The following is a 23,886-nucleotide window of genomic DNA, read 5'->3' as shown; positions in this document are numbered from 1 at the left end:
TCCAGGTGTGTCTGTGAGAGTGTTTATGAGAGAGATTAGCATTTAAATCAATAGACTAAGTAAAGAAGATCCACAGTCACCAGTGTGCACAGGCAACATCCAACCCACTGATGACCTGAATAGAGCAAAAAGGCAGAGGAAGAATGAATTCTGTCTCTACCTATTCTTGATCTGGGACAGCCATCTTCTCCTGCCCTTGCACCATCCTGGCTCTTGGGCCTTCAGATACTAGGACTTACACAAATATCCCCCATCCCCAGTTTTCACGCCTTTGGCTTCAGATTTGGTGTTACACCATCTGCTCCCCTGTTTTTCAGCCCTTCATCCTCAGACTGAATCACACCAGTGTCTTTCCTTGTTCTCTATCTTGCAGATAGCATATCATGGGATTTTGTGGCCTTTGTAATTGTGTGAGCCAATTCCCATAATAAATCTCTTCTTATATGTTTATTGGTTTTTTTTCTCTGGAGAACCCTGAATAATACAATGTATGGAATTCTGATTTACATAAAAGTTCACAGTGAATTTGCCTTGCACCAGTTAACATAATTAGTATAGGAAGCTAAAAACATGGCCTATATTAAGTGAGAATATTGTAATTTTCACAAGTGGTTAGTAATTATTTTTAAGTGATGTTTACCTTGAAGCAGTTTTGTATTTGAATGGCACAGAAGGAAAGAAAAGTAACGAATGTTATTTCAAATTTATAATTTTTAAAAGTAAATATATAAATTTGAAGTTACTCTTTTCATTTTGAATCAGAGTTAAGCAAGTATAGATTATACCTACTCTAAAAGACATTAATACTTGAAATTCAGGATAAGAGAATTCAGTCAAGTCATACATGGATAATCATAAAAATCTCTCCAATTTAGTTAATTTATGCAAATTTCTCACCCATGTTAATTTCTACAGATTTCTTCTCTTTCATCCTTTATCCATTGTTTGACATTCTCAGTTTTATTGTATGTGAAGCTATACTTTTCCTTAATATCCTATTAGAATATGACTTATAAGCCTCTATGCATTTCTACTTTACACTCAATTACATATCCTATTTGAATATTTATAATATTTGGGGGGCCAAATACAGGTGGTTGCATGATTATTCTTTTCTTAATACTGGAGCTCTAAAATTTCAGATAAAAGCATAAATACTGCAAGTCATAGATTTTCATATATGCTTGATCTAGACTGTACAAAGAGAATAGTGCATACTTGACCTAAATTAAAATCATAAAATAAATAATCTTAAAGATGAAAACCAAAAGATACCCCAGAAAAGGAGGGATGTTGCTATTAATAGCAACTTGGAAATTAACAGAGATATTTTAGTAATTTCAAATCGAAGTCTTCTGAAGTATTGCTAATATATTCTAAAAGTTGCATAAACAAATTAGAACATAGTATTATGCTGCGGCTATCTATAGATATGTTGTCTCTGGAAATAACATACATTCACACATACTCACTTGAGTATCCTAATTTGTCTGTGATATGTTTCTACTCTTCAAAACCTCATCAAATAAAATGGTATCACAGTTATAATTTTAAAAAATAGGTATTTACCCAATAGGTCCTTATCTTCAATGATTGCCAACTCAACCTCTCTTCCAGTAATGATCGTGCATGTGAAAGGTTCTTGCAGAAGAACACTAATCTCACCAAAGGACTCCTTCTCCTTAAGTCTACCCATGTAAACAAGCTTTCGAGTTTTTTTCTGTGAAAGATAGAGATAACTGATGTTTAATGCAACTACTTTCATATAATGAATCTGCTGTTATCAGAAACTCACTTGTTCATAAATCATTTTAGTATGATATTTAAAATAAATCAGCGATTTTATTGATATCAGAGAAAACATTTACTTAACATGTGTTTAAATTTTATTAGAACAATAGTAAATTAATAGACAACTTCAGCATATCTAAGGTTAATTGAAAGCACTTTCATTTAGGGATTTTCCAATTAAATTTTTTAATTCATGAAGATGATTAGGAAATATGGAATTAATTCAATTTTTTAACATCCTAGGGGACCATTTGTAAGCACAGCTTAACTTAGAATGTTTTGTGAGTGACCATTTGTTACACATATAAGGCACGCTTTAACTAACAGGGAAGAAAGAAAATAAACCGAAAGTGTCAGAGCCCGAACCTATTTGATAAAATGAAAGATGAAGAATTCTCCCCTGCCTTTCCTGTTTAAATAAAAAAGAAACATATGGAAAGTGAGTTTGATTTAGAAAACTAGCAATTAGATCCAATTCAGGGACCTTGTGGAGGAGGGCCTACGGTATTTTCAGTATGGGTGGTTCTGAAGAAAACGTTGAGATCCCAAATTATCTTTTCTGGGAGATCACATCAGTGCTGAAAAAAGGATGGGTTGGTGAATAGTAATATTCAAAAGATAGAATAGGGCGCTCAGGGAAGGAGGGTGATAAGAATGCAGAAAAAGTGGAAGCCTTTACTAAGTATCCAGGGATCAAAGCCATTATAAATTGAATATTTGCAACTATATAAATGGGAAATATTCACACTCAATATGATTAGTGCAGCAGAATTCAAGTCAGTTTACCGAGTTTACTGAATTTCATTGAAGACTCTTCTGACCAACCAGGAAGGATTAGTTCTAACTTTTCTATCACTACACATTAGTTTTTTGCTTATTCTGTAATTTCATAAAAATGGAATCACATGAGTGCACTCTTCTGGGTTTGATGTTTGCCCAACCTAATAAGTTTAGAATTAACTCATATTCTTGTGTGAATCATTAATTCTTTATACCACTGTGTGGCATGCCGTTGTATAAATATACCACAATGTTTCTATTCATGCAACTGTCAATGTACATTTGGATTACTTCCAGTTTGGGGCTTATGAGGATTAATGTGAGCCTTTGTGTGGACATATATTTTTAGCTCTCCTGAGTAAATGTCTTGAGTGAAATTGCTGAGTTATAACCAGCAATTCTTCTCTAGATATTTACTGAAGAGACACATACCAAAAGTGTGTCTTAGCTAATCTGATATACTTGTAGTAGTAACTGGTAATGGTTTTAATTTGTGTTTTTCTGACGAATAAGAATGCTAAGCTTCTTTTAATATGCTCATTAGTAATTCCTATATCATACAACTTATCTAACATTTCTATATGTTACAGTTCAAGAAAAAGAAACCCAACTACAACAAAAAATGGTCAAAAAGTGAACAGGATGGCCGGCCCGTGGCTCATTGAGAGAGTGTGGTGCTGATAACACCAAGGCTACTGGTTCGGATCCCTTTATAGGGATGGCCGGTTGCTCACTTGGGAGAGCGTGGTGCTGACAACACCAAGTCAAGCGTTGAGATACCCTTACCGGTCATCTTAAAAAAAAAAAAAAAAAAGTGAACAGAAATTTCACAAAAGAATACAAACATAAATCCAATAAGTACATGAAAAGGTGTTGAAACATATCCACTCATCAGAGAAGATTAACTGATGAAAGAGGGTATACAAATTTAAAACTTACCACTTTATTTGAATGTAGTTTCACAAATCCTATAATACTTCTATAAATGTTACAATATCCAGAATTAATATAAGCCACAAAAGAAATTATACTTCCACTTTCCACTATCACTGAAAATAAGAGAGACAGTTCATCATTTTTACATTATTCGCTATATAAATTATTTTAGATATTATGACAATAAAGGCTAACATATTTAATTCAATAACTATTAATAGCAAATTTCTTAATGTACTGCCAACTTATAGGAAGTACTTACTTGGTATAAGATAAAAAAAATGTCTGATATTTAAATCTGTAACCTAATGTAGAAGTAAACATTGACAAGACTTTGGCAGTAAAAGCAGTGGTGTTCCAATAAATGGTCTGGTCGGGGACAGAAAGGGCAGTATGGGAGAAGCTCCAATCTGCAGCATTTGCTGATTTCCAAAATGTAAATATTTCTACCATGGCTAAATTCAAACTGTCAATGATTTAACAGCTAGCTCACAAAATAACTGAGTATTTAACAACTGACTCTCCAGAGCCCATATCTTGAGCCAGCCCAAACACTCTACTGAACATAGTAGTTATTAAAGCAATGACTGTGAAGCCATACCCGCCTGGTTTGAAACCCTACGCTGCGACTTCCTATGTGACCTTGAATAAATTACATAACCCCTCTGAGCTTCAAACTTTTCATCTCGAAAATGGAAAAATTAGGAGTCCTTATTCTATACCCTACCTATGATAAGTAAGTGCATACGAAGCACTTAGTATGATGCACAGAGCTGCACAATAAATCATGTTATTAATATCATTATTATTTCAAACTTGTGTGATCACCCTGAGGCCAAGATACACTTGAAGGTGAACTTTATTATAACTTTATAACTATCAATGTATTAAAATAAAAATCACCTGATCTATATAACATTTTAAGCTATCAACATAATTTAACTACTTAAATCAATTGGAAATAAATATAGAAATTAAAAGTAATATTTCAAATTAATTTTTGCCTTGTTCTGGAACATGTCAATATTTTATTCTGAAAATCTCAAACATAACAGTGATGACCCAAATATAAAGACACATATGTAACTTTCCCATAATTTTAGAAAGTGGACAGAGTGTTAAAATTAAGATTTTGAATTATTCAAAAGCATTTTCATTTATTTCCCAGAGTAAAAGAACATATGTCAAGATATCAAAAATATTGTGTTATCAAAATAATAAAGAAGATAGAGAATAGCACCGTTCTTTAAAAATTATGGTTAAAAAAAGAACACAGTAACAATTCTTAAATATAATTTACCACCAACAAAAACAAACACCAACATCCAAAGGAAAAATTCTTAGATATGTGAAACGGTATTTCAATAATTTTTATAACATGTTTGTGGGGATATGCTGTCTCTCTTTCCTCATATAATATTTAGAGCTTAAAGTATATAACAAAAAATTAAAAGGTTATTATATTGTCACCAATCATTTACTTCGTTTAAATAAAAATGTATGGTAAAATTTTAATATTATGCTTCTTACAGCCAAACAATATTATAAAATTATCTTAAGATGTCAAAGTATAATATATGTATAGATTTATGTGTAAATTGTATGGGCAACTAGAGATTTTCTCACAGGCCTTACTTTCAAAAATAAGGGAAACTGCTCTATCAAAAAGTTATATGATAGTAGAGACTATTTAACTCTTTTAAATCAATCAGTGAGATATAAAGAAAGGTGTAGAGGCTCCTGGCAATCATTATAGATAAGAAAATTATGTGCTTAAACAAATACTAAAGAAACCCATTATTTTTAACTTTCAGACCCTCACTATTGTAAACTTTCCCTTGAAAATGAAATCCTACACAGGTAATAGAAGAGCATATTTTAATATCAAAGACGGTACAGGCCACGGAAATTTTTTGTGTGTTGAAGTCAAACCAACATGGAAAAGCCAATCCATTGTAGCAAAGTCTATGAGACAGTCTCATTCCTTACAAGAGGTATTTGCCACCTGAATAATTGTCTATGGCCTTTATGATAAACATAGCAAATACATATTTCAATGAAGACCTTAAGGCAAAACCCTTCTCTTCTAGGTAAACAGCCTGAATTTAATAACATGTAACAAAAATTTGTATCTTCACACTTAAATAAATAAATTTTAATATTAATATTACTAATTTTGACTAGAAAAAGAACCACACTAATGAATTCCATCCCCCATTGTGTTTCCTAATTTTGCTCAGTTAGCCTCTGAGAAACATGCCAGTGATCTCAGATACATGTTGTCATCTGCATACCCATTCTTCCTGGATTACATAGAAAATGATAAACAACATGGAAATATGTATAGATTATAACACAATTTTAATGAAAAAATTTAGTCATGTACTATACACAAACCTTTATTCATTATTATTTCAAGGTCATATTCATATTCATTTATATTCACAAAATAACGTTAAATTTGTATTTAGAAATTAGATTTTAAAGATCCTCATCAAAACTCAGACTCATATTCTAAAGCCTGGAAGCGTTAGATCATCATGAAAAGAACAAACTTGATTTAACTTAAGGCAAATGAAAAGGGGAAGAAAAGCAGAAGGATTCACAGAAACTTGACATCAGGTATTGTTCTTTTTTTTTTTTTCCTGTTGTTTGTCATATGCCAGGATATAGTCACGAGTCTAATAAAACCATTTTATTTCAATTTTTAGGTCAGGTAGAAGAAGTTACGATAAGAAGGATAATGCCCTATTGGCAATTAGCACCAGAACGGGGACAGTTAAGGTTTCAGTTAAATAGAAACCAGTGATTAGAAAGATTATTAAAGGACATCCTCCTAATTAAGATGAACCCCAGTCCATTAGCCTCACATAACAAAACACAATTTTGGAACAAGAGTGCATCTGAGGATCAACAATGAGGCAGCTCAAGCAAGGCATGCATTATCTGAATGAATATCAGTTCTTCTTGCAAATATAGACTACTAGAGAAAGAACAATATAAAAGAATAGCACTGGTTAATGCTATTTTTGAACTTCATTTTCCCTTTGGGGAAATTTTTCTAAGTATGTTTTCTTATAAATGTATTTTGTTTGCTTTTAAAATGTTGTTGAGAAAGAACTTGTTTAGAAAGGTCTTTGCATTTACTGAGTATCTCTGTAAGAGCCCATATCAATACCAATACCAAGTAAGTACGAGCACATTAACCAGTATTAAACACTACCTCTTCATTATTGAAAATGCATTTTATATGCAGATAAATATAGATAGCACTTATAGCTAAGTAGAGACAAATTCTAAAATAGAAATGCATATAAGAATCAAGCATTAATTATTTAATGTCTAATTATACAATCCTTTCTGAATTCTATGGCACATTTAGCTAGATATTCTTCTAAAGAATGAATATTATATTTTAAATATCCCCATGTATATTAAATACCTACAATGTTGTAAAAGAAATAAAAAATAAATGGACATTAATATCACAAATTTGTGATTTGGAAAAGTTATACATAAATCTATTAATTATTGATAGAGGAAATACAGAAAACTATGGATGAAAGAAATTTTAAATTTTGAACATGTCTCTGAGATTGTCCCAGGTAAATAATTTGCTATATAGTACGTTTATAGAATTATTTCACAGAAATTATCAGAATGTGAATGGCTGCTCACCGCAAAATAGGGCAAATGAAGAAGGTCTGAATTTGTTGTTAGAGTCTCCCTCCCACTATCTATTACTCCTACATCTGCCCCATCCTCCCCTTCCCAGTATCCAAGATAGGAAAAGTATGAGGGCATTTGAGCCATCCACAGGTCAAGGCAGAAGGGATTATCCAGATTTGATGTCCAGCCCAGTAGTCAAAGAAGCCATAGACTTAACCTGGTCTTCTTCACCAACTTCACATCTTTAATCAAATTTCACCTCCTTATTGAGACCTACCACAACTACTCTACTTTACACTACAGCTTAACCTGCTCCTCCCAGCTCCTTTACCCTCCTTTGATTTTTTCCCCCATGTTTTTTTCCACCTAACTTACTTACTAATTTATTGATTGTGTTTATGATTATATTATATTCTCTAGCCATTAGGACACATCTCCATCAAGACAAGGATCTTTATCTTTTACTTATGTTCATTCATGTATCTATTCAACAAGTATTTATTAAATGACTGCAAGATCTCACTATTAAGCAAGAGGTTACCTGAGCACAAGGGAAAGATCAGAATACGGTGGCTTGGATTTTTATGAAACCTCTCCCCAACTAGCACAGTTAAAAATTCTGTATAAAATATTTAAACTATATGAGATGGTAGAAAAGTAACAAAATTTTTCCAAAACTGTGAAAGAAAAAGAAAGTGTAATCACAGGGGTAAGAAAACCATGGAGCCAGTGGCAAAGTATGTGAAAGATCAGATGTGGAAGTCCTCCTATATAAATCCTCAAAGGGCGATACTCTGTGTGAACTGGAACAAGCCCATCCCACAGAGCGATTTCCTGAACATATTTTCCCCTCTTAGTCCTGGTGCTGAATGCAATGGAAAAAGGAAAAAAGTCTTTCTGAAAATTCTTAACCATAAGCTCATGGTACTGGTGCTAGAGTCCACGCCATCTATAAGGCAATAAAACCCTTTAATTAAGCATCTATTTTCAAATTATAATAGGTTTAGTGACTCTAAATGCCTGGAAAAAGAAAAACAAGTTCTTTCTGAATGAACTAACCTTCATCCCAAGCTTCAAAGAATTCTCACAGATTCTGTTACTATTTTAGATAATATGAGCTCTCAGTAAAATATATATTAGCAAATGCGTATTAGTAAACCAGCACCACTAATAATAGTCACCAGACTATTATAAACATATCTATATTATATAAAATCAGTATATATAATCACACTACTACATGTTTTTGTGTATATATTATACATATGATTATATACAGTACACATATATAGACGACATCAGAATTATAAAACAGAAAATATAGAATAAAGTTATGTTATGGAAAACAATGGACTCAAAATTGATGAGTTGGATTACAAAAATATAACTAAATAGAACTTTTTTAAAAAATGCAATCAGCTGAATTAAATAATAAACTGAAAAAAAAAACTAAAAAAAAGCTAGATTCTCACATTTTATTAATAAAATTTAAAAGGATTACATGATTTTTTACATAATAATCAGAGCCACAACACTGTAAGCAGGCAAATAAATTCCCACTTCAAAGGCCATGCATTTGAATATTAGTTTGTTTAAATCAAAATTTAAATATTGAAATTATGCAATGTACCAACAGAATTTCACTTCACTTTATCTTCACTAGTCAACAGATTTAATTAATCTCTTCTACACTCCACATACATTTCCACTCTTCTAACAAGAACCTTCTTTTCTTAAAGCTGAGGATATGCCTCAGACTACCTTCTATGTTCTATTCCAGAAGAGTCAGCTTTTTCTCTGTAAAAAATTCTCTTCCATATCTCCCCCAAAATGGACAATTGGTATTATCCTGGTATTAACCGTAAATTCTCCTCCCTAAATAATTGGATTAAACCTTAAACTTATATAATTAAGTTGGTATTAGTCTCCAGCTTCGAATTCCTTATATTTTTCCTCTAGCTTGATAGATAAGATTAGTTAGGTAGGTAGATGGATGGATGGATAGATCGATGATAGATATAGATAGATATTAAAAACCAGTGGTGTGTGTGCGTGTGCGTGTGCATGTGCGTGCGTGTGTGTGTGTGTGTGTGTGTACGCGCAGGCGCGCACATACGTATGCGGGAATCTGTGTGTATATAATATTTCATGGAATTGTGTATTCCTGTATTCTTTCTTCACATATACCCTGTCTTGTCATAATAGTTTTAGAAGGCTAATGTTCAAAGATCTATTACACGAGGATACCTCAAAAAGTGTGTGGAAAAAGCAGAATTGAAAGATAACACAGTTTTAGTTTTTTTTTTTTTCTATTTCCTTTTTAATCAGAGGAGCATAGTGATATGTCATTTAATCTCCAAATATTTGGGACTGTACTTTCGCTATCCTTCTTAAACCAATTCTAAGATTATTTTTAGTTTTGTTTGCACTTGACTCTATATGACCATTATATACAATATATTTCTGTAAATATTCCTTATGTCATATATGTTGGGAAAAGTTCTGTTTGATATTGAGATATATCTAATAGATATATCTAATATGGAGATATATCTAATAATATATCTAATATATCTAATAGGAGTTTTTGTTTTATTAATTTGTAATGTTCAGTTTCTAGTTGTCCCCACTTTCTGTTCGATCTACTTGGTTTATCAGCTTCTTGGTATATCTTCTTGGTTCATCAACTTCTGAGAGGACTCTGTATAAATACATAACTAAAATTATTATATTACCTATTTCTCTTGGTAAGCTTATCAGTGTTTTTTTTATATACTTTGAAACTGTGTGGTATGTATATATTCCTAATGGTCACACTTCTTACTCTCTCATTCCTTTTACTTATATATAATGCTTCTCTTTGATTATCACATAGATATTTATTTGGGGCATTGAATTCTATTTTACTGTATATTAAGATGGTCTCACGAGCTTGACATACATAGTTTAAAACAAATACATCTTGACATTAATGTTCAGTAACATGATTTCCTTTTTAAGTTATTTCTCTTTTTTACACATGTCCGTATTTCCTAGTTAACTTTCCACTTTGGTATGAATGGATAAACATCACTAGTTTTAAAAGAATTCCAACTGAGGTTACCAGAGGTGGGAAAGGGGGAGGGGAAGGAGAGGAATAGAGGAACTGGTAAAGGGCCACGAAAAATGATTACATTGTACAGTGCTGAATATATTAATTATCCTGATTTGTTCATCACATATTGCACACAGGTATGGATATTCAACTCTGTACCCCACAGATGTGTACAATCAACTATGATTCAATAAAAAAAAAAAAAGAACTCCATAGTATAGAGTTACCTTAATTTAGGAGAATATAACCATTTCCCAATGCTGTGCTTTTAAAAGTTTATAAATTTGGTATTTTGAAATATGCTATAATAAGTTTCCTTCATGGACATCTGCAGATAGCTGCAAATTTTTCTACAGATTAAATTGCTAATATTACATATTAATAATAAATTTTCATGTATTTTAATAAATCAGAAAATGGAACCTAGTTATTCTTTTAATTAGAATGTTCTTACTATTTACTAAGGGTTGGTGTCACTTATTTATGTATTTACCATTTGTGTATTTTAATGAGTTTTTATTCATATATACTGCCTGTTTTTAATACTCTTTGTCATTTCTTACTTATTTATAGTTAAGCCTCTTCAGATTGTCGTTATGTATCCTTTATCATTATGTATTTTGCAAATATTTTCTTCTAATTTCCTAGGAATGATTTTACTCATTGTAATTTTTAACACATCATTTATATGATTATATATGTGGTTGTAACAGTCCATTTCTTTGTTTATAACAAAAAATTCACAAGAAAATAAAATTTATCGTTTACAGTTTTGGAGGCTGGGAAGCCCAAAGTCCAGAAAAAGATCTGGTGAAGACCTTGTTGGTAGTGACAGTTACACCGGGGTCTCACATGGCAGAGTGGGGGAGCAGAGAGAAACTCTCGTGTGCTGTCCTTTTAAAGCCCACAGACCACGCTCATGACCACCATTATTAATCCATTCACTAGGGCATGGTCCTCACAGTCTAATCAGCTTTTCTAGGCCCCACCTTTCAATTATCATAATAGGATTTCCCACCCTCAACAGTTACAGTGGGGACTAAACTTCAATGAGTTTGGGGTGGGGGGAGGGAATTCACTATAGCAGTGGTGAAAACTGTCAAAATTCCCATCATAAATTCAGAATAGAGATTTCTTCATGCTATTAAAAGAATTCTCTTATAATTTGTTTCAATGAATTTGTAGGGTTTTTTGAAGTTAGATGTTTTTATAATTTATAACTGAAATAATGTATGAAGTAATAATTTTTATCTCAAGTGGCTAGAAGTCCCAAAATAATGGTTGAAAATCCCATTCAGTCACTATTGATTCGAAATATCCCTGACAGCATGTAAAAATTGACAAAAAGCTATGAAGTTCTTTCTGGGCTCACTTTACTGGATTTTGTGATCCCATACTCTTTTAATTATTTTATCATCAGGGTATGTTGTTATAACTTAGATAATTTCCCCAATGAAATTTACCAAATTTAATTTATTTCATTTACCAAATTAATTGGATCATATTGTGTGTTCACTCTTCCAGATAGAATTATGATGCTGAATATTTCATGTTTGTCCCTTCAGATCCACTCTTTCTCTACTCTAGGATTTTGCCCTGGGAGTCCCATGAACCAGCTTCCCTTATCTTGTGAATTTATTATTTTATTTTATTTTATTTTTTGTCGGATTTGGTCAACATGAGGCAAAGGAAGGAGGTTATAAAAGAGAGAATTTGAGGTACTTATTTTCCTGTCTGCCTCTGTGAGGGACTGTATTCAAAGACCCCCCCACTGCTACAGGAAAAGGTTTAGAGCTACAGGTATAGACAGATTCTGATCATTCCTCTTTCCCCTTCAGACCTAGACATGGCAATGGTTTTCCACTACTGATAATGCCTAGGTGCTTCACTTTCTATGTTACTTTCCCTTAACCTTACCCTCACTTTTGTAAATAGTCCTTCCCACAAACTCTCTTTTATCACCTCCATTTAATATTCTGTTTATGGACAGATCCCTGAATGACACCTAGAATTTGCTTTTCAAGTCCCATAGGGCATTCAAGATTTTTATCAATATTTGTTGAATTCACACATTAGTTTAGGTAGAATTACATGTTTACAATTTTCCAATCTAATTTCTATTTTTCAAGTTTTTTTAATACCATCCCCAAAAGCTATATAGTTTGCTTCATAAAGTGTTTGCACATGTCTTGCTTAGCTCATTCTCGATATTTAATATTTTGATACTATTTTAAGTGACATTCCCCATCATTTTTCATAATTATTGTTTCTTATATGAATTATGATTTGTTGATTGTATTAAATGAAAACTAATTCTTGTTAATGTAGTAAAAAAAGAATTTTTGAGGAAAGTACTGGCATTTTACCCAAAGTTAATTACATTTAGGATGCCAAAGTCAGAATAAAGTCAAATAACTGCTATACTCAAGATATTTACTCCATGGGGAAGAGCAGTATTGAGCAAATTTGGGTCAAGTGTCTGATGGGGACTTCCTGTAGGAAGGGTAGATAAAACCAAAGAAGAATTAGATGACATCATCAAATGATTGACTTGATGCTAGGCAAGTGGAAACATTTAAAAGGATACTTTTCAAATAACATAAGAATTGTATGACTACCATGTTATAAAAATAGTTCTGATCCATTAATATAACCCTTTCTTTTTTCTAGCACTTATGTCAAATCTAAATATATATGGTAAGATTGGTAAATAAATAGATAGGTGTACATATTTAATTTCAATAAGATATTGTGTGTTAGAACAACTAAGCATGTATGTTCAGCCTGATATTCAGAATCAACATGCTACTTTCAGGTGACATTGCAAAACGACCTTACTTCCTAGGGTTCTTTAGAGAACTGAAAGAGATAATCTAACTTAATTTGTAAGGCATAGTGCTTTATAAATAGCAAAAAATTAATAGAAGAAAGTTACTTTCATATTTGTGTTTAAAAAAGTTTCAAAGTTTTCAGTTCTGAAATCATATATTTTAGCAAGTTAATAGTGGTAATTGTCCATTTAATAATAATATACTGATTAGTTACTTCAACCTAATACTGCCTAACCATCTATGGAGATTTCAGTTCAATTACTTTAGCAGCATTGTTTCAGAGATGAATAAGCATATATGAAGTGGACTGGAGCAAGGAAGTACATGGATGGCATGACGTGTTTGCTCATTTGCAACCAGTGTACAAGCAAATTAAATTTCTTCATTATTTGAGATAATGACTTACTTGATTAATTTCACAACAATTAAGTTTTACTCATGATATATTCCACTTGGCATATATTAAGTAACCTCAACAGGTGTAGGTAAATTGTTTACAGTGAAGGGATTTATCTTATTACACATTTGTTATTTAAATTCAAACTAGTTCAATCAGTCCATATGACAATTCTGCAAAATCACATTTGAGTACACATATTGGTGATCCAACCTTCATTTTTGTGCATGATATTCTTCTGACAAAAAAAGGGAAAATTTTTATCTTTAATATTTTTCAAAACAATCTTACTTTTTTCCTTTAGGATTTATTTATTTATTTTTTGTTGTACATGTATTTTACTTTATTTTTTTAAACTATTTTATTTATGTATTTTAAAATTTTTATTTATTATTAGCATATTCATTCTCACAAATCATGGTATTTCTTTATGCCCTTTGCCTGACCTATCACTTTTTGCTGTGAAACAAGTCTTAATACATTTAAAAAGACTAAGATCATAGAAACTATGTTCTCTGACCACAATAACAGAAGCAAATTTAGGAAATTCACAAATGTGCAGTAATTAAACAACAATCTCCTAAATAAGCAATGGGTAAAAAGAAATATCACAGAAAAATTAGAGAGTACATTGAGATAAAAATCAAAGCACAACATATTAAAATTTATAGGATGCAGGGCACATGCAGTGCTTGGAGGAAAATGTATACTTGTAAACACCTATATCAAAATGCTACATTCTTTTTTAAGGTATTAATCTCTTTGTAAATTTCCTCCTTCATATCCTGGATTTTTTTTTTTTTTTTCTTGCTTCATTGTGTTGTCTGAGTCTTGTCCTATCTCAGTGAGTTTCCTTAAAATTGCTGCTTGGAATTCCTTTTCAGTCATTTCCAGGGTTTCTTGCTCAATAGGTTCTGGTATTTGAGAATTACTATATTCTTTTGGTAGTGTCATATTTTCTTAGGTTTTCATATTTCTAGTACACACACATTGAGGTCAAGTCATCTGGTAGAGCAGTTGCTGTTTCTACTACTCTGTAGCGGGCTTTAAGGAGATGTCCTTTTCTTTTTCCTGTCTCTGCTGGTGAGTCTCCTTAGTCAATGTAGTTGAGTGTCTGGAAGGCCACCTGTATAGTAGCTCTGGCTACTGCTATGGTGTCCACCACTTCTGTGGTAGCTGTGGCTGTGGCTGTGGCTATGGTCAGCCACCTGCATGGAAGTGGTGTATTTGGTGTGCTCCTAGGGACAGTGCCCTTGACTCCTGCCTTAGGACCCCAGGCATGCTCTATTTCTTGCCTCCAAAACAATCTTAAAATAATCTGATAATGACTATTTTCATTTTTAAAGTGTAATGTTAATGTTTTTCTTACTAATCCTCTTGTAATGTTATTTGTGGATTATTCTGAAACTTGTTTTCCTCTTAATCTCATTGCTTTTATATGTACAACAACTCCATGTAAACTGCTTACCTGTATTTTTTCCAAATTGTTATTTCATTTTTAGGTTAATGATTAATCCACTTGAAAGAAATTTTGTCACATGATGTCAGGTTAAATATCTAACTTGAATTTTGTACCCATATGTACAGATTATTTCTTAAAACATTTTATTTTTAAAAAAATACTAGCCTTTTCTTATTGATGTGTGATACTCTATTATACACTATACACCATTCTTCTGCACATTAGTCCTATATAAGCTAACACCCTAATTACCCTAATTAAATCCCAAGCAAAAAGCATGAAAGAGTTCTTAGAGCTTTTATAGGAAGAAAATTTATATCATGAATAATGCATTTGTACACATCGAGGAAATACCTATAATTCTAGAAATATTCCCTAAGGAAATAATGAGGTAGATAGCTAAGAATTTATGTATTAATTCTATAAAACTGTGCATTTCTAATATTTAATGCAATGTAAATGATAATCAGTAGGTAAATAATTAAATAAATTATGATAGTAAATAGGATGCATTATACCACCACCCGAATTAATAATTTTTAAAACAGCTAATAACAGGCAGTATGCTCATTTTATAATGTTCAATAAAAAACATTAACTCTATAATATTTGAATTTGGTTTAAAATATACAAAATCTATTTGCTTCTGAATTTAAAATGTGGAAAAATAAAGAATAGGCTAACAATAGATTTTGACAACTGTGTAATTATAAGTTATACATGCTTTATACTCTTCTGTTTTCCCAAAATGCACACATTGGATTTACATTATTTTTATAATTAGATAAAATAACACATTTTCTAAAATAACTTTCAAACAACTGATTCATAATATAGCATCTAAGAGAAGTTTACTATAATTACAGGATACAAATAAATTGGTTTCGAACCAAATGGCAGAATAGTAACTCCCAGACTTTCCTTCCTCCCATAGAGACACCAACTCAACAAAAATACACAAACCAATTTTCTTTGTGAGAAATTCACCTATGCATAAAAATATCACATAGAGGCTGGCTTCATCTGTTTTGTGCTGTTATAACCGAATACCTGAAACCTGGCAATTTATAAAGAACAGAACTTTCTTTCATCTTAGTTCTGAAGGCTGGAAAGTTCAAGATCAAGGTACCAGCAGGTTTAGTTTCTGGTAAGGGCCTGGTCTCCACTTCCAAGAGAGCACCTTGAATGCTGCATCCTCCAGAGGAGGGAGAAATACTGTTCCTCACATGTCAGAAGAGGAGAAAGACAAGAGAGGGCAAGAGAGAGCAAGAGGGGTTAAAACTCACCCTTTTATAATGGCACCAATGTCACTCATAGGGATAAAGCTCTTTTAATACTATTAAAATGGCAAACACATTTCAACATGAGTTTTGGATGGAACAAACATTTGAACCATAACATTCTATCCCTGGCATATTCTTCTCACATATATAATATATTCCTTCTATCCCAATATCCCCCAAAGAATTAATTCTTTCATCATTAACTTAGAAGTCCAAGCCAAGAGTCTCATCTAAATCAGATATAAGTGAGACTCAAGGCACCATTTATCCTGAGTCATATGAGTCAAATTCCTTTGAGCCAGTGAAATCAAAATGAGTTATCTGCTTCCAAAATACTATGGTGGAACAGGCATAGGATGAACATTACCATTCAAAAAGGGAGAAATAGACAAGAATAAAGAGGTAACTGGTTCAAAGTAGTTTCAAAACTCAACAAGGCCCACAACATTAAATCTTTAGAGTCCAGGGTAATCTTTCACTTTATGTGCCACCTTCTGGACACTGGGCAGAAGACCAGGCAGCCAAAGACCCCAGGCAGTCAAACCTCTATGGACATGATGAGCTCAGCCCACACAGCAGCTCTCAGAGGTTGGAGTCTTGTGTCTACAGCTATCCCAGGCTGGTGGTGCACACTGATAGCTCTGTAGTCCTGGGGTCTTGGAGGTGGACCTGCCCCCATGGCTCCACTAGGCATTGCCCTAGTAATGGCTTTCTGCAGCAACTCCAATTCCACAGTTCCATTGGGAATTGCCATAGTTCTCTGTGGGGAATCCACCCCTATAACAAGCTTCTGCCTGAACCCCCAAGGTGTCTATAATACCATTTGAAATTTGGGTAGAGGAAGCCATGCCTCCACAGCTCTTCAATTCTGTGAACCTGAATTAACATACATGGATGGCACCAAGGTTTACAGTATGTGCCTTCTGGAGTGACAAGTTGAGCCACTGAATTGGCAAAAAAATGTTTGCAAACCATACATGCAGTAAATAGTTAACATTCAAAAATATAAGGAATTCCTACAACTCAATAGCAAAAAAACCAAATAACCCTTTTTTTTAAAAAAAAAAAAAGTGGGCAAAGAACTTGAATAAATATTTCTCCAAAGAAGACATACAAATGTCCAACAGGTATAGGAAAAGATGTTCAACATCACTAATCATCAGAGAAATGCAAATCAAAATCACAAAGAGATATAACCTTACATGTGTCGGGTTGGCCATTATCAAAACAAGAAACAAACAAGCAACTAGAAAATTACAAGTGTAGATGAGGATATAAAAACCTGGAACCATTGTGCACTGTTGGTGGAAATGCAAAATGTAGCAGCTACTATGGAAAACATTACAGAGCTTCTTCATGAAAAAAATTAAGGAACAGGCCTGCCCACTGACTGAATGGGCACCCAGATGAGTGTCGGTCCCATTCACCAAATCTGTTGGTCCACAGCCAAGCCACAGAGAGGCCCACACACTGACAGAGCAGGAGCCAAGAAAGCCCACTGCACACTCAAATTCATTAACACAAGAAGAGTCACCAGCAGAGCCTATAAATAGAAGAAGTCTTTCCCCTCAGAGCCAACTCCAGAGTAATAGAAGAAACAAGTGTCCTAACAGATAGCCAAACATCAGCATAAAAATACTAGAACTACAAATAAAAAAGAAGATATTTCACCACCAAAGGAATATGATAATTCTCAAGTACAAGACCCCAAACAAGAGGAAGCCATTGAGATTTCTGAAAAGGAATTCTGAGCACTGATCTTAAGAAAACTCAAAAAGATAAGAGAAGAATCAATTAGAGAACACAATGAAACAAGAAAAAATACCAGGATATGAAGGAAGATATTAACAAAGAGATCAATACCTTAAAAAAGAATATAATAGAACTCCTAGAAATCAAGGATTCACTCAGTGAAATAAAAAACAGAACGGAAAGCTTGAGCAGCAGGCTAGAGCAAGTAGAAAAAAGAATTTCAGACCTTGAAGATGGTCTTTTTGAAATAACCTGGGCAGACAAAAAAAAAGGAAACAAGAATTTTTTAAAATTTAGAAAATCTAAGAGAGCTAGCAGACAACCCCAAGTGCACAAACATCCAAATCATGGATATTCCAGAAGGGAAGGAGAAAGGAAAAGGCATCGAAAACCTATTCAAGGAAATAATAACAGAAAACTTCCTAGGTATATGGAGAGATGCAGACCTTCAGATCCAGGAAGCCCACAGATCCTCAAACAGATTCAATCCAAAAAGATCCTCTCTAAGACACATTATGGTCAAACTGGCAAAATTCAAAGACAAATAGAGAATTCCAAAATCAGCAAGAGAAAATCATCAAATCAATAAGGGAGCCCCCATCAAACTAACAGCAGACTTCTCAACTGAAGAAAATGGAATGATATATTCAAAAGACTAAAAGAAAAAAAAATGACAGCCAAGAATTATTTACCTAGCAAGGTTATCCTTCCAGAAATGAGGAAGAAATAGTGTATTTCCCAGGCAAACAAAAACTATGGGAGTTTGTGACCACACACGACCAGCCCTGCAAGACATACTCAAAGGAGTCCTGCATCTGGAATCTGAAAAATAATAATCACTATCACGGATTTACAAGAAATTGCAAATCCTGTCATTAAAGCCAAAATGTAAACAAGCAAGAGAAAGATACTGCAAAAGCAATAGTAAGAAGTAAGTTTATTGGGGAACAGGTATACCTTCGAATTGATCATTTCCATTCCTCTGGGTATATTCCCAACAGTGGGATAGCTGGGTCGTATGGTAGATCTATCTGCAATTGTTTGAGGAACCTCCATACCATTTTCCATAGAGGCTGCACCATTTTGCAGTCCCACCAACAATGTATGAGAGTTCCTTTTTCTCCACAACCTCGCCAGCATTTATCGTTCAGAGTCTTTTGGATTTTAGCCATCCTAACTGGGGTTAGGTGGTATCTCAGTGTGGTTTTGATTTGCATTTCCCGGATGCTGAGTGATGTGGAGCATTTTTTCATATGTCTGTTGGCCATTTGTATATCTTCCTTAGAGAAATGCCTGCTTAGCTCTTTTGCCCATTTTTTAATTGGGTTGCTTGTTTTCTTCTTGTAAAGTTGTTTGAGTTCCTTATATATTCTGGATATTAATCCTTTGTCAGATGTATATTTTGCAAATATTTTCTCCCACTCTGTTGGTTGTCTTTTAACTCTGTGAATTGTTTCTTTTGCTGTGCAGAAGCTTTTTAGTTTGATATAATCCCATTTGTTTATTTTTCCTTTGGTTGCTCGTGCTTTTGGGGTCGTATTCATGAAGTTTGTGCCCAGTCCTATTTCCTGAAGTGTTTCTCCTATGTTTTCTTTAAGAAGTTTTATTGTTTCTGGGTGTATATTTAAATCCTTAATCCATTTTGAGTTGATTTTAGTATATGGCGAGAGGTATGGATCTAGTTTCATTCTCCTGCATATGGATATCCAGTTATTCCAGCACCATTTGCTGAAGAGGCAGTCCCTTCCCCAGTGAATAGGCTTGGTGCCTTTGTCAAAGATCAGATGGCAGTAAGTGTGTGGGTTGATTTCTGGATTCTCTATTCTATTCCATTGGTCCGTGTGTCTGTTTTTATGCCAGTACCATACTGTTTTGGTTATTATAGCTTTGTAGTATAGCTTACTCTTTACAATAGCCAAGAGTTGGAACCAGCCCAAATGTCCATCATCAGATGAGTGGATACGGAAAATGTGGTACATCTACACAATGGAATACTACTCAGCTATAAAAACGAATGAAATACTGTCATTTGCAACAACATGGATGGACCTTGAGAGAATTATATTAAGTGAAACAAGTCAGGCACAGAAAGAGAAATACCACATGTTCTCACTTATTGGTGGGAGCTAAAAATTAATATATAATTCACACACACACACACACACACACACACACACACACACAAACCGGGGGGGGGGAGATATAACCACCACAATTAGTTGAAGTTGATACGACAAGCAAACAGAAAGGACATTGTTGGGGTGGAGGGGGGGAGGGAGAAGGGAGGGAGGTTTTGGTGATGGGAAGCAATAATCAGCCACAATGTATATAGACAAAATAAAACTTTAAAAAAAAAAAAGAAAAAGAAAAAGAAAAAAAATTTAAAAATAAAAAAGAAGTAAGTTTATTGCAATAAACACTCACATCAAAACAATGGAAAGACTTCAGATAAATAACCTAACACTATGCCTCAAACAACTAGAAAAACAACAATCCAATCCAATCCTAAAACTAGTAGATGGAAGGAAATAATTAAGATCAGGGCAGAACCAAGTTAAATAGAAACCCTTAAAAATAATTTTAAAAAATCAGTGAAACAAAAAGTTGTTTTTTTGAGAAGATAAACAAAATAAACCATTAGCCAGGTTAACAATAGAGAGAGAGAGAGAGAGAGAGAGAGAGAGAGAGAGAGAGAGAGAGAGAGCGCCCCTAACAAAAACCAGTAATGAAAAGGGATACATTACAACCAAAATCACAGAAATATGAAGAATCATTACAGATTATTATAAATAACCAAAAGTCAACAAATATGAAAACCTAGAGGAAATCAATACATTTGTGGACATATACAAACTATTAAGACTGAACCAAGAAGATATAGAAAACCTGAACAGACTCATAAAACAAGCAATGAGATTGAAACAGTAATTAGCAGTCTTCTAACAAAGAAAAGCACAGGACTGGATGGCTTTACACCTGAATTCTATCAAACATCTAAAAAGAATCAGTAGCATTTTTCTTCAACCTTTTTTAATAAATTGAAGCAGAGGTCATTCTCCCAAATTCATTCGATGAGGCCAATATCACCCTGACACCCAAACTATATAAAGATAAAACAAAAAAAGAAAATTACAAGCCAATATCCTTGATGAACATAGATGCAAAAATTCTTAATAAAATATTAGCAATCAGATTGCAGTAACACCAAAAAAAATTATACACCAAGATCAAGTGGGATTCATCCCAGACATGCAAGAATGGTTCAACATATGAGAGTCAATAAATGTGATACACCACATCAACAAAATCAAGGACAAAAACCATATGATTATCTTAATAGATGCTTAAAAGCCATTCGACAAAATTCAGCATTGCTTCATGGTAAACACTATCAGCAAATTAGGTATAAAGGAAATTATCTCAACACAATAAAAGCCAGTTATGACAAACAGATTGCCTATATCGTCCTGAATGGATGTTAATGGATATTAAGAACAGGAACAAGATAAGGGTGCCCACTTTCATCACTCCCATTTAACATAGTATTGTAAGTACAAGTGAGAGTACATGGGCAAGAGAAAGAAATAAAGGACAGCCAGATTGGAAAAGACAAAGTCAAACTGTTACTGTTGACAGAGGACTGATCTTACATATAGAAAAACCTATAGACTCTACCAAAAAACTCTTACTGCTGATTTACAATTTCAGTAATGTTGCAGAATGCAAAATCCACAACCAAAAATTAGTAGCATTTTTATACACCAGTAACAAACCACCAGCCGACAATAAAATCAAGAAAGCAAGCCCATTTACAATAGTTGCCAAAAAAAATAAAAAATAAATGAGGAATCAACTAATCAGGGAGGAGCAAGATCTCTATAATGAGCACTACAAAACACTACTGAAAGAAATTAAAGAGGACACAAAAAGGTGGAAAGATATACTATGCTTTGGATGGGAAGAATTACCATCCTGAAAATTTCCATTCTACCCAAAGTAATCTACAGATTCAGTGCAATCACCTTGCAAATACTAAAGACATTCTCCACAGAAATAGAAAAAGCAATCCTAACATTCATGTGGAACAACAAAAGACCCCAAATAGTCAAAGCAATCCTTAGCAAAAAAAAAAAAAGTAAAAAGCTAGAGGCACAATACTACCAGATTTCAAATTATATTACAAAGTGATTATGACCAAAGCAGCATGGTACTGCCATGAAAACAGACACTCAGATCAATGTAACAAAATAGAAAACCTGGGAATCAACCCACATACTTACAACCAACTAATTTTTACAAAGGTAACAAGAACATACATTAGGGAAAAGACCGACTCCTCCATAACTGGTGCTGGGAAAATTGGACATCCATATGCAGAAGGATGAAACTGGACCTGTACTTCTCACCATATGCCAAAATCAACTCAAAATGGATTAAAGACTTAAATCTAAGACCCAAAACCATAAAATTACAAAATGAAAATTTATGGGCAACACCTCAAGAAGGAGGACCAGGCAAAGACTTTATAAGACCCTGAAAGCACAAGCAACAAAAGAAAAAATAAACAAATGGAATTATGTCAAACTAAAAAACTCCAGCAGAGCAAAGGAAACAGTCAACAGAGAAGAAAGACAACCTCCAGAATAGGAGAAAATATTTGCAAACTATATGTCTGACAAGGGATTAATATCCAGAATATATTAAAATACTCAAACAGCTATACAGAAAAAAAATCCAATTAAAAAATGGACAAAGGAGATGAATAGATATTTTTCAAAGGAAGACATACAAATGTCCAACAGGTACATAAAGAAATGCTCAGCATCACTAGTCATCAGAGAAATGCAAATCAAAACCACATTGAGATATCATCTCATCCCAGTTTAGCCATTATTAAAAAGACTGAGATTAACAAATGCTGCTGAGGATGCAGGGAAAGGGGAACTCTTCTACACTGTTGGTGGGACTGTAAATTAGCATGGCCATTATGGAAATCAGTATGGAGGTTCCTCACACAACTACAGAGAGAGCTGTCATATGATCCAGCAATCCCACTACTGGGTATATATGCAAAGGAATGGAAATCATCATGCTAAAGGGATGCCTGCACTCCCACGTTCATTGTAGTAGCTCTATTTACAGTAGCCAAAATGTGGAACCAACCTAAGTGTCCATTGATGATGACTAGGTAAGGAAAATGTGGTATATATAGACAATGGAATACTACTTAGCCATTAAAAAGAATGAAACTCTGCCATTTGCAGCAACATGAATGAGTATGGAGAAAATTATGTTAAGTGAAATGAAATAAGCCAGACAAGGAAAGAGAAATACGGTATGTTCTCACTCATTACTGTGTGCTAAGAAAAAGGGAAGGGAATGGAAGGGAATGGAAGGAAAGGGAAGGGAATGGGGGGGAGGGGGAGGCCGAAGGGAAGAAGGGAGAGAGAGAATGAGCTACAGTAATATGTTGATCTTTCAGAAAAAAAGAACAAATCTAAGGATACTAGAGATGGGGAGAAGTAGGTAGGGGATTTGGGGAGTGATAGGTTGGGTAAAGGGCAAAAAGAAAAATCACCAATTGTAATAATGGATTTGCTAATAATAAATAATAAATATTTAAAAGAAATAAAATAGAACTACCATGTAATCTAGCTAGCTTACTTCTGGATTTTTATCCAAAAGAGTTGAAATCAGTATCTCAACAAAATATTTACACTACCATGTACATTGCAGCATTATTCACAATAGCCAAGTAGTGAAAACAACCCAAATGTCTATCGACAAATTAAAATGTAAAGAAAATGTAGTAATTCAGCTACAAAAAAGAAGAAATGACTGTCATATTCTACAACATGGAGGAATTTTGAGGACATTATGTTAAGTGAAAA

At 33.5% G+C, this 23,886-nt stretch overlaps 1 protein-coding gene across 1 annotated transcript in view; it reads right to left on the bottom strand.

The window, feature by feature from the left end:
• The window catches only part of CNBD1 (cyclic nucleotide binding domain containing 1), a 493,815-nt gene that overhangs the window by 90,399 nt on the left and 379,530 nt on the right, over nucleotides 1-23,886 (bottom strand). Inside the window, exons 9-10 of the mRNA XM_063079257.1 lie at nucleotides 3,511-3,620; nucleotides 1,570-1,720 (exon numbers count right to left, since the gene is read on the bottom strand). Coding sequence (XP_062935327.1) covers nucleotides 1,570-1,720; nucleotides 3,511-3,620 — 261 coding nt within the window. The remainder of the gene's footprint in view (nucleotides 1-1,569; nucleotides 1,721-3,510; nucleotides 3,621-23,886) is intronic.

This window comes from Cynocephalus volans, chromosome 15 (genome assembly GCF_027409185.1).
Source record: "Cynocephalus volans isolate mCynVol1 chromosome 15, mCynVol1.pri, whole genome shotgun sequence".
Classification (NCBI taxonomy): Eukaryota; Metazoa; Chordata; class Mammalia; order Dermoptera; family Cynocephalidae; genus Cynocephalus; species Cynocephalus volans.
The sequence above is the reverse complement of the archived record's forward strand: the minus strand, read 5'-3'. Positions and strand labels throughout refer to the sequence as shown.